Below are 12,913 nucleotides of genomic sequence, written 5' to 3' on the forward strand. Positions count from 1 at the left end.
GGCTTCATCATATTTCTGTCACACAATGAAAAGACAAAATAAATGAAAAGATAGTAGTGTTTTACTGGTTGCTTAAGTGTTCCCTCTGCATTAATTTAACACTTGATACTGCAGTAAGCGATAAAGCACATTTACTAGCTCCTGTTCCATATGCAGCAATCCATGTTTTGGATCAGGAAGAAACTGACATGTTCTGTGTGTGTGTGTGTGTGTGTGTGTGTGTGTGTGTGTGTGTGTGTGTGTGTGCGTGTGTGCGTGTGTGCGTGTGTGTGTGTAGGCGGGCACGGTGAGGGACTCCATGGCCAAGTCACTGTACAGCGCGCTGTTTGACTGGATTGTGTTCAGGACCAACCATGCCCTGCTAAACAACAAGGACCTGGAGGACAAATCAAAGGTAGGAATGAATACACACACACTTAAAGACATCTCCTACACAGAAACACACTGACTTTTTTCTCTAAAACAGCAGCAACATAAACAACTTGGCCTTCTCTTCACTCTTAAAATCCAGCAGTATAAAAGGATTGACAACACAGACACAAATACACAGTTTAAAGATTTGTACTCTAATTATCTGCCAGATTGGTTGAAGACAGTTTTCAACGATGGCGGGGAAGATTCTGTTCTTTTCTGTTCTTATTATTCTAGTTCCTTGCAGTTGAACGTTCATATAAAAGGTGTTGAAGGGTTTCTGTCTTAGTGTCACCTTCTCAAAATAAGAAAGCACTTTTAACCACATTTTAACCACTAGCTGTCCTAGCTAGCGGAACTGCTCCGCCTCCAGGTTGTAATATGCTTCAGGTTGAGCTCTTAGATGAGATGCTGCTGTGTTATCATATGACATATCTGAACCTTCTTTTACGAAATAGTCCAACTTTGGCTGTTTATTAATGAGCTGGATTTCAACGCAATTGTCCAACACCAACCAGAAACTGTAACTGAGTCAACCAGCTGTAGACAGCTTTAAGTGCTGAGGAAGATTCCCAGACAGCAAACTTTGTTGACTCAATAGTTTGAGCCAGCACACACAAGGGCTGCGCACCATTTAGCTTTACTAGTTTCAGGGTGCTGCTGCTGTGGATGCTGGCTCGCTGACAAGGCCAACCGATAGCCACTGTTAACGGGATTAATTACAGCTGTGTCTCTACTAATATGACCGGTGAAAAGGACTACTGTGAAAATGGTCTGTTATACTGATGGACGAGAAACATTTACCTCCTAAATCAAAGTCCCTTTGTCTTCTTCATGCCTCCCCTTTGTTCTTTTTGTCTTTCCTCATCATTTTCCCTCTGTTTGTCAGTCAAGACCCCTTGATTTCCGGCTTTCTCCACTCCCAGAGGCAAGGAGTGGTGTGATATGAAAATTCCACTGTGGGTGTGGGTGATATGTGTTTGTGTGCACGTTTGTATATATATGTGTGTGTGTGTGTGTGTGTGTGTGTCTGTGTGTGTGTGTGTTGGAGTGGCAGCTGGCGAGTCAGACCCTGTGGGAGCATCTAAAGGATTAGAAAACAGAACATTCTGTATGTGTGTGTGTGTGTGTGTGCGCACGCCAAGAACGTTTGGGCAGATGGCATCAAGTTCCCCTCAGCTCAGTTTACCCCCTGTGGTCCTCGGCTGTCCCTGTGCAGTGTGTGTGTTTGTGTTTGTGTGTGTGTGGTGTGTGCGTGTGCGCGTGCTTCCTTTGGCACTGACATCATCTGTGCGTGCACGTGTGTGTTTGCCCTCCCTCCGTGCTGTCAGGGGGTCGATGAGGTTGCACTTTCTGTCAAGGTCATTGTTCTTATGTACCGATAACAGTTTATGTATGCAGCGTGTGCTCATGTATGTTTTTATGCCAGAATTTAAAAAAACTGCCCTTCAGAGAGAAATAAAACACTGCTGGATAAAATTAAATTAAATTGGAAACAGCTTTTACAGTCCATTTCATAATTAAAGGCCTTCTTTGAGTGAACGCCTCCCTCAGATGGTGCATATTAATGATATATGATGATAAGAATCTTACTGACACCCAGGGGAGCAGCTGGGTCACTGAAGCTGTAAAGAATGGGATATAAAAAGAAACACAATAAAAATGTCCCTAAATAAAGATGACAAAAAGTCATAAATTTTTACTGATGTTTACTGTGTTGCTAGAGGATATTTTCATCTTTTTCATCACACTTTTTTCAGCGAGCTGTCTGTTTTTTTCTCCAGATTCTGTCCATAGGAGTCCTGGACATCTTTGGCTTTGAGGATTATGAGAACAACAGCTTTGAACAGTTCTGCATCAACTTCGCCAACGAGCGGCTTCAGCACTACTTCAACCAGCACATCTTCAAATTAGAGCAGGTACTGTGGAGCGATGTTTTCTCCTCTGCTCTCTTTTCCATTTCACCACTTTTTTTTCCGTCCAGACAATGATTATTGTGCAGCAGCTGATAACACGTCATTGCATTTTGTGTTTTACCGCCTCTGTGACGATGTTAGGAACACCCAAACATTCATACGTGATCCTCCACCTTGTGTCTTGGCCTCCAGTGACGTCAGTTTCTGCACTGGCGTCACATTATTGTGGCTTTTGTCTGCTTTTGATTGATTCAACTGATGGAGGGAAGAATAGGCCCCCTGACTGACTTTGCAGTTTTCCTTCATACCACCAGCTCTTCAGTGGAGAGCTTTGGATGCAGCACAATAAGGTTGAACACACTGTGGGAGAGGAGCTGCTTTTGTACTGCAGGTTTTCTGAGATGTTTTTCATACATCTTGGTTATTTAGCAAGCACTATGTTGCACTATGCTATGCTCACTATGCTAACCACACTGTCAAAAATGGCTGGAAACAAACTGGAGTTAGCCTTTAAAGTTGTTACTGGACAGTACTGGAAAAAACTAATTCAGTAATAGTGATTGCAAGGAAAGATGAGCTCCCATAAACAACAGTAGTCAAGATGTTGTTTGTGATTAAGGGTTCAATCTCACTTTGTGCAAACTGTGCCCCTCAAACCACTTTACGTACTTGCATTCAGTGAGTGATCTCTTAACATATTGCTTTCTGACAACCACTACCTGTAGATAACTATCCTTACCAACCATCAACCAATCAGAATCACCAGAAGAAGAATATTTTATTGTTCTCTGAGTAGAAATTGGCTCAGTTACAGTTGGTCCCACTGTAGAACAAATAAATAAAATACAAATAGGACATAAGAGATACTGTATCTCAGAGAATATGGAACAATATATAAAAATAATAAAAAATATGAAATGTGTAAATGTGAATATGTAAACTATGTGCATTATGCTACAATGAATAACAACCATTTGTATATATAAATATATGTTATGCAACATTTTACATCAAGTAACAAGAATAACACAATACTAGAATACTACTGCTGTTGATACCAATACTATAATAATAACAATAATAATAGTACATAGTAATAATAAAAACAATATAATGATAATGATAATAATAATAGCAATAGTACTAGTAGTATAAATAATATACATATACACCATAGACAAGACAAGACAAGACAAGGCTCTGGTATGGCCAGCTCCATAATGTACATTAGTTATATTAGCTATGGAAATAAGAAACATGTACTTCTCAGTAGCAAAATGGCCTCATGCATGAATGCAAACTACGAGATAAAGTGTTCTATTGTTGTTCTATTGTTATTCTTTAGCTCAGTGGCACCAGATTAGCATTGTCAGATGTTACGCAAGCAGCCACTCTCTGCAAGCCGAATGTTCCCTAGTATGATTGCTTTGTGCTGGACAGCCACGTCCCCCCTGACATTACAGCACAAGCAGCTGTAATTATGTAGCTAGCTCAAGTTAGCACGCACATCCATTAAAGTTGAATGTCAGTGGAAAAGTGCTGAATTAAACAGGCTGACAGGCTGGGTTGGAGTGCAGGAGTCAAACAGAGCGGCATGTTTCCTAACAGCTAAATGCTGCAGCTTTTTCTCGGTTCTTGTACGTTTTTTCTAACTTGGTTTGTTTTTGTTTACTCTTTATGGCTCTGAAAGGCCTCGCGCTCCCTCGCTTTTTTCTTTTCTTGTCTGGTTTCATTACTGTTAGTCCTGCTGTGCTGATCAGAGAGACTCTGACTTCATAACCTCCCTCTCTCTTTCACTCACAAGGAGTACTGCTGCACCATTAATCCCTGACCAGCTATATTATGTATTCATTATACTCATTTATTCAGATACCGCCTGCCAAACCACTTAATATTCAGTGCATGTTTTATTTTTTTCAAAATTGTAACCATAGAACAAGTGAGAGAGCAGTGAGAGGGAAAGAAAAGAGAGAGAGACATTTGGGGAAGATAACGAGTCTCAATCAGATGGACTGTGTCAGCTCTGAACCCTGATTGGCTGTGGCAACTTAGCAGGCGGGCCTATCGCTGAAGGCTAAATGAAGAGAGTGAAGAGAAAAAAAAAGCAGTGTTTCAGTAACGAGCGCAGTGACGTCCCTTCACCCGCAGACTGCCAGTGCACTAATGGTCCTGTTATCTGTTTCTGACGGTTAGCCCTCAGGCTCTACACACACACACTCACCCACGCTGACACACACGCACACTGCAGGATGTGACACGTACCAACAAACAGGTTGCGTTACAGTTAACGAAAGATTGATGGTTAAACACTCTGCGGCTTTAATTTTAAATCCGCTGCTGAGGCCGATGGTCATGCGAGGACAAAGTTAAAATCGCTGCCATAATTTGGTGATCTCTTCACTTTTCATCAGGTCACAATTTTGTTGGTTTTTTTGGGTTATGACCAAATCATTGCAGAACTGATGTCATCAGGCTCAGCTGTACTTTGGGTTTAATGCAAGTGCTATCATGCCAACAGGCTAAGCTGAGATTTTGAACAAGGAAAACAGTATACCTGATAAACATCAGCATGTTTGCAGTGTTGTTGTGAGCATGTTAGCATGCTGATAATAGCATTTAGCTTGAAGCTCCACTGTGCAGCCTCCCAGAGCTGCAAGCATGCCTATGGACGATATAATATCCATACAATGTTCTTTTTCTTTATTAACTGGTAAAATGTTTAATTGTCAAAATGCTAAATGTGTGTTTGACAGAAAAATAAAACACACGTTCATTAAATTCTCCTCTGTCTGCGGAGAAGAGTACATAGAAGTATTTTTGTCAACAGCTTCCTGCTGTACTTTTAAACGTGCTGCAAATTGTTTAAGTTTTGTCAGTCTGTGACAGCAGGTGCTCCTCGATGGCTATCTCTGTTTTGATTAAACCTCACACTTGAAGGTTTGTTCCTCTGTTATGTTCGACTAATAAGTGTCAAAGTGCTGCTGAGACGCTCGCCCTCACAGGACGGTGCCTGGTGTTGTTTCAGCAGAGTTCACGTTTATTATCCTTTAATCACCGGGGTCCGCCGAACCTTTGGCTCTCTGCCGCTCTTCGGTTTATTTGACAGGACAACGGTTGAGGTGGTGCTGAGTTCCGGGGCCCCTCCGAGGCAGGTTGGTGTAGCTTCCTAATCGAGAGTTGCCAGATCTTTGCTGATTTGTGTTTGTTTGAATAAAGTTGTGCAGTTCATACCACGGACCCCCTCTACCCTCACTTTGACGTCATGAGGAGGGAAAGCACTCCACACCTTGTCTGCTGCATTGTGTTGAGCCTTTAACTGCTGGCACCTTTACATAAACTCACCGACCTAAACGATAATCATGATAGTTTTAGTTATTTGTTGTGTGATTATTACAAAAAAATCAAATTAAAAGAAGATGAAGGCTTTGGATGGTGATTATAGATAATAGAGAAGATTTGTCCTGCTTCTTGCCAAAAACTCTCTTTTACTGGGGTCGCTAATAATGATAGCAAGCTCATTTTTCGGTGAGCTGAAGCAGAAATACGAGAATTTAACTCACAGAACTCCTCTGTGCAAACATTTGTCGTTATTGCTTTAAAGCAGCTGTGTTTGCATTCTTTCATTCGCATGATGATCCGAGACGAGACTATTCATAATCTCCGTGTTTACGTTGCTTCATTCACTGTGGGAGATCGCGGTGAGCAGAAGGTTTTGCAGAAGAAAATGTTTATCTGAATGTGTGTTACTGAAAAGGAGCTGAATATTGAGCCTTTCTTCGTGTTTACTCCGCTCTTAACTTCTCTCTGCAAAGATCACAGAGTTTTTGGAGAAGAAATCAAGCAGCCCAAACTGACCAATCACAGTTCTCGTACTTTCCATGTGGGAATCTTGTAGCTGCTGTAGTCCCGGCATGAATTTTTTAGGTGGTGCAGTTTAGCTGCCCCGTAGCCTACAGCGGCTATATTCCGATACAGTACAATACCCATAACCCCTAAACACAAAACTCTAAATCCAGACTTGAAGCATCTAATTATTTGATAAAGAGCTAATCAATGAAGTTGTGACTTGTTTTGTGAGAACAAGTGTGAACCGCTGCTCTCTCTTTTGAGGTGGTTTTCCATCAGGGGGATTTTCCTTTTCTCCGTCCTCCGAGCTCCCCCCCCCCCCCCCCCCCCCCCCACCTCCAACCAGTCAGTTGGTCTTATCAGCAGTGTGTGTTTACCTTCAGAACAGCAGCCAAAGCTAATAGGACCACACCAACTACAACCCTCGGTGAGATGGAGTAGGGCGTGTGTGTGTGTGTGTGTGTGTGTGTGTGTGTGTGTGTGACTCTCCAGTGTTTACACTCAACATGCCAATTGGTGCTTGATTTCTTTTCTGTATGAGGACGGTACATCAAAGTGAGAAAACACATGACAGCCGCCGCCTTAGGCAAACATGCTCTCATGTTAACTCGTGAGATGTCCTGAGTAAAGGAATAAAAAGCATGTGGCCAGGTTTACCTTCATCTGGTAGAGGGGGAGACTCCTGCTGCTCCTCCTGAGTTCATAGGAAGAGTCCAACAGGAGTAACTATCATGGGATACTTGAAGTGATAAATGCGCTTTTTATTATATTATTATTCATTGTTGTGGTCATACTGATAAAGTTTTTTTTTCATTGATTGGGAAAGCAGAGTTTTGATGTTTTCATGCAGACTCAGCACTCTTATTCAAATCACACAGTCCCTTGATGTCATGTTTGTGAGTCATGCTGGTCCACAGAGTCCCAGTTCTGCTCTTTCTAGCTGGACTCTGAATAGCAAAACCCACTTACAGTACAGAGCACATTTAATGGCAACCAGCGAGCACGTCTTCTTCTTTATGTGTCTTTGTCAGTCCTGTCTGTGCTTTTAAAAACCACCAGAACCTGCTCCGGCTCCCATGATTGCACCGCCGTTCCTCCTGTCTGCTCAATAAAAACTGCTGTCATAACAAGAGAGAGGGGCGTTGAGGGAGGGAGAAATATAAAGGAAGGAGAAATGGAGTGATAGTGGGGGACATGCTCACAGCTCCTCCTCTACACCAGGATGCCGGGCGAAACACAGTTCGCTTGAAAGCTGCAGTGCGCAGCAGTCGGAGGGTTGATCACCACCCTGACCAACTGCTCTGACCACAGCAGAACTTCCTGCTTTCTTCAGCACAGGAAGTTTTAGCTCTCACAGATTTTTACATCTGTGTTTGTTCTATATCCCAGTGTCTATAATGCCTCTCTCTGTTCATAGTGGTCAGCTGACACTTAAAGGGTCAGTTCACCTCATTGTAGCGTGAGTGTTGGTGACACTACTTGCGAGGGAGGTGCAGTCTAGAAATGCTTCAATGCAAAAGTCCTGCATTCAAAAATTTACTTCAGTGAAATTGTTAGCGTCATAATATACTTATAGCAACTAAAAGTACTTATTATGCTGAAAGGCAAATTTCGGATGACCAATTATATTTTGTATTAATAATCTGAATCTGCAGTGTGACTCATAATGGAGTAAAAAATACAATATTTGCTAGCATGAAATGGACATGCTCGAGTTGTGTACAAGTACCTTAAAATTATACTTAAGTACAGTACTTGAGTAAATGTACTTAGTTACTTGCCACCACAGGGGAATGTTTGAAGCCTGCTGTACAATCAGCAAGTCATAATTGAAACCAGGGTTTGTCAGCAGAAGCATTTTTTACTTGAAATCATCTGCTTTTGTTGAGCACACTTTCAGCTTAGCTTTCGTCTTTCTTGTCCTGATTGGACTGAAACAAGACATCTGCCGGGGTCACGTGCTCTGCGATGCTCTGAGTTATGCTGTGCTGTCGTTGTCTTACTGCGTCTCCTCTGTGTCTCCACTTAAATAAGTCTATCATTTTCAGCTCACCTCTCCTATCTGCCACAGTGTTTTGATTTAACGTCTCCATTCTCTGTAAACTCTTATAGTCGGCCCTCAGGGTCCAGAGCACTGCTGCTTTCCTATTTCAGGTCTTTAGTTGCATCCACTCACTTACTCAGAGCTTTAACTGGACTGCTGGCTGGCAGACGAACAAAGCAGTGACCCTCTGGACCCAACGCCACTTGTACTGAGTCTAGAGAGGTTGAAGTGATAAATGAAATATGTTCAGACGAGGACTGCGTCTGACAGGTCCTTTCATTATCAATTACTCAGTCAACTATCTTTTCAATTAATAATTAATAATTTTTCAAGAAAATGTATTGAAAAATAATGAAAAATGTCCATTATCGTTAACCTCAACCCAAAAATTTTTCTTGAAATAATTAATTTACTTTTCAAGTTGCAGCTGCTGAGGTCAGAGGTCGTATGCAAATGTGAAGAATTGTCATGCAGCGCACACAGAAAGTCTCCTAAAGCAGCTGTTTCTTAGTTGCTGGATCTGGCGTCTCCGGTGCTTCATGATGGAACGCCACTCGGCCGTTCTGGCGAACCACCTTCTTTGCGTGCTTCTCGAACTGAGTCACAGCCTTGTAGTCCTCGGTCTGCCGGCCCAGCTGTTTGCGTACATGTGTGCATGCAGTAAAATGGCTGATGAGCGTGTGCGTGTTTATCTCTTTATCTGCGTGTCTGCATCTAATTGTCTCTCTGAGTCAACACATGTGCTCGCAAACTCTCTCACAGACGCAACAAAGTCAGCCAGAAGAACTGAGTCAGCCATCGATAAGCACTCGGCTTGATGAGATTTAAACAAAAGCACGCGCATGCGACTTTTTTTTTCACGGCTCTAATTTTGTTTTGCTTGATCCGGTGCAACGTCTTAGTGAAAACAAAAACACACCGCATGCTCTGAATGCCTCGTCAGTGATTCAGCAGGCGAAAAAATGAGATGGCAGACGTGTCACACGTGTTAAAGTATCTGCTTTGAATACTTGACAGCTGCCTCATTCTGGTAATTGACACTTTACAGTTTTTCCCTTATTACCATAATGTTAGTTTAAAAATACATGCACACACTCACAGATACGTACATGCAAAAGGGTACCAGCATGCACAGACATAATACATTACTGCACATACAAATATATGCTATACAATATGCAAATATTAACACATTTGTATGTTGTAAACACATAGTCATGTTTCCTGCTGGGTTTATTTTACTGTTTGCCCTAATCATTATGCACATTTGGTTCCATTCTGGTTTCGTTATAGCTTGAGGCATAATCTGACTTCTCAACTTCCCAAGACAGGGTCGAATGGCAGCATATAAACAGGACAACAACATCAAGTCACAGTAACAGCAATCAGTACGACAAAGATATAATGCATGATTCAATGCAATAAACAAGGCAACATTAAATTAGCCAACAATCCACCATTCTGAGTTTAAAACTGTTTAAAGAGATGAAAGGTCTCAAGTCTGAGTTTAGTCTGCAGCTCCAGGACCAAAGACCGTAACAGAAAAGACTTGCTTTGCTGATCTGATACTGTAGAAGACACTTTAAACTGAAGCCTTTTGTGTGATGTAAGATTAAGGCTGCTTTGCAAAAATGTAATCTTCTGTGTTAAGTAAGTAGGAAATTTCCCTGAGATAATCATATAGATTAAGATCAGTGTCGTAGCCAGGTGAGGGATGACCATCCCACCATGCTGTATAAGGGACAGTGGTGGGTCCTGAAGCTACAATTAGTGACATACATGACCCTTTAAATTGTATCAAAATAGTGCATCTGAGTCAGGAAGAGACTAAACGTGATAAAAGTGTCCCAGCTTCCCAGGTTTTTAAGGTCCAAAAAATGATCAGATGCAGCCCCCAACTATTCTGATGTCAGAGAGGTGTCGGGAGAGGAGGTTTAAGACACTGTTCAACAATCTGACAAGAGCTTTTATTCGAAGCACATTGACACCATCTGCTCATCCAACACTTTGGTCCACAGAAAGACATCTTGACATATTGTGGCCAGACTGCGATGACATTTGGTTTATGGTTCCCGATGGATGATTTCTGACACATCTTTTACTGCTGCTGCACACACCGTTCTTAAACCACATTTGTTTACTTTGGCTTTTTCTTGGGTTTATGACTTTCTGTTTTGTGGTTTGCATTGATATCCTTGTTTTTGTACTCTATTGTTTTTTTCTGTCTCTGTTATTTAGTCTTTCTCTTTTCTTTCTCCTGCACAGCTCTTTCTCTTTTGTTTTAAACAGTGATCAGATAAGGTTTGCTTGCTTTTGTCTCGTGCCAGCATCGAGTCACAAATTACCTGCGAAGGAAGCTCAGTCCATTATAACAATTGGAAACTGGAAATCTGAACTCCTGTTTATTAAATGAATATGCAAATTCATGGTACCCATAGGATGACACTCAACGTTTTCCTTATTATCACCTTCCACCTGTATTTTAGTGCCACCATCAGCACAAAGTTCCCATCTAAACTAAAGAATCATCAGTGTACAACACCATGAAATGTAATGAGCGCATTCATGGTCCTCAGAGGAGCAATTTGTCAGTGTGGCACATCTGGCATAATCTAACAGGCACATTGTTATTACATTTTCTGAGCACACTCATGCTTCCAAGAGAGATGAATCGTTTTGTTTTTAATGATCCCACTGCTTTACATCTAATTACTAGCAAGGCTCTAACAACATCAAAATCAGCAATATGTCCTTCTTCTTTGCGTCATGTGGTATTTGTTGATGTAAAGAGTGCTGCAGCATCTGGCGGCTGCTGTAAGTGCTGCTGTTATTTTGTATTTTGTTATCGATTTACCCGACGCAAACACACTCCTTTTCTTCTATCCTTCAGCTTAGGCTCACTTTCTTCCTCGTGCTGACTGTTAAATTTTAATGTTATTCAGGAAAGGTTTGCTGAGTCTGCAAGAAGTCCAACAAACACACTGTGACCTGCAAAGCTGCTGGAGCAGGAACTGTTAACATACCTTGCTCAAATTCACCTGAGCCGTGGCTTTCCAGGGAGAGGCGAACGCTACCTTCCTGCCTTTTCTTCCACTTTTTTCTCCCGCTTTTCATCCGAGCTGGCAGAGGGATTGTTTGTCATTGGTTGCTCCCATAGGGGTATTATAAGGGGACATGGGTCATATAGCTCAGTCATCGCTGGCCCCTGGGGGAACAAAGATGCTGCCAAACTGACCGCGGTTTTACTCACAACCAACAAGCAGCCTGGTGTTTTCATAGAGGAGATTCAGGTTTTCAGTCCTGTGAAAGCTTGGACTTTTTTGGTTTGCATGAGATAAATTTGATCCACACTTTTCTTCTTGTTATTATAGGCAGCGTGCCTCTTTGTCAAGTTGAGAGCAGGTCTGTCACCTTGAATCTCTCATTGCTGAACAGGTTGAGGAGGAGACAGCCCTTTCCCATTGAAGCTATCATAAAAATGGGCGCCAGATTGTTTCTGTGTTGCTGCTCTGCGGCAAGCAATAGATGACAGTTGTGCTATTGTTGTTGTCAACATCAAGGTTCCTCCAGAAGTGTGAATCGGTCTTATACTCTGGTATTTGCTGACCCATCATGCTCCTTCCTCTGTGTTTCCCCCCTGCAGGAGGAGTACAGGGCGGAGGGCATCACCTGGCACAACATCGACTACATCGACAACAGCGGCTGCATCAACCTCATCAGCAAGAAACCCACGGCACTGTTCCACCTGCTGGACGAGGAGTGCAAGTACGTCACCCGCTCTAATGTATTTGATGCTTTCAAGAGCCAAATAACTTTAAAGAGAAAGTTTTGCACTTCTGGTTGGAATTCTCTGTATGAAACTTGGAATTTGGGAGTTTGGGGTATGTTGTTTTGCTGCACCGTTTGTCCCTTTTGCAACAGTGAGCTGGCTATCTCTGGGGTGGATGACATGTTGATGTTGTGGCGTACTGTTCAATTCACGGATGCACTGGGGAGAAAAATCACCTAGAGACAGTTAATTAAACTGGTTACTTTGTCAGTTACATTTAGTTTACTTATGGAGGCAAACATTTAAAACATGATTCGGAGAACACATGGAATAATAACAAACTGTGTCAAACATGAGGAGGTGAAATTATGGGAAAAATGTTGTTTCTGGTTGAAGCCATTGATGATACAAGTCCAGATGCTCAATACAAACAGTGCACTTCAACTCCATGCAGACTCTGTTTGGGTGAAATGTGTGTCCAGCTGGTGATTATCAAACTAACTTCAGCCTGGTGTCTGACCTGAGGCGCAGTAGAGACTTCTTTCACATCACCACCCAATTGTGATTGATTGCACTTTTCCCACCTTGTAAAAACCTTCCCTTTCATGCGATGTTCTACTTCAATTAGTGCAAAGTAAAGGTACGATGTGATCGACCAATCTATCGCCTGCTGAGCTGAATCGTATCCTGATGCATGTCATGTTGTTACTGAGTCATCTCACTCATTAAATATCACATTATTGATGGCTGTAAAACTCCAGTGTTTTAATGATCCGCTGATCTTTGCTCTAGCTCCTCTCTGTTTAAAAAATATACTTGATAAGTGTTGGTCATTTGATGGGCAAGAGGCACCAAATGGAGAGCAGAGTATCGTTTGTTAAGGTTTAAGTGTAATATCTTGGAGGATAATGAAAAATGACTTCCTGT

At 42.0% G+C, this 12,913-nt stretch overlaps 1 protein-coding gene across 6 annotated transcripts in view; it reads left to right on the forward strand.

Moving 5' to 3' along the window:
- LOC121607799 (unconventional myosin-IXAa-like) overlaps positions 1-12,913 on the forward strand; it is a 136,946-nt gene that overhangs the window by 93,825 nt on the left and 30,208 nt on the right. For all 6 annotated transcript variants that reach the window (XM_041938768.1, XM_041938771.1, XM_041938769.1 and 3 more), the window contains exons 10-12: positions 278-394; positions 2,196-2,330; positions 11,861-11,982. In XM_041938768.1, coding sequence (XP_041794702.1) covers positions 278-394; positions 2,196-2,330; positions 11,861-11,982 — 374 coding nt within the window. The remainder of the gene's footprint in view (positions 1-277; positions 395-2,195; positions 2,331-11,860; positions 11,983-12,913) is intronic.

Source organism: Chelmon rostratus, chromosome 6, assembly GCF_017976325.1.
Source record: "Chelmon rostratus isolate fCheRos1 chromosome 6, fCheRos1.pri, whole genome shotgun sequence".
Classification (NCBI taxonomy): domain Eukaryota; kingdom Metazoa; phylum Chordata; class Actinopteri; order Chaetodontiformes; family Chaetodontidae; genus Chelmon; species Chelmon rostratus.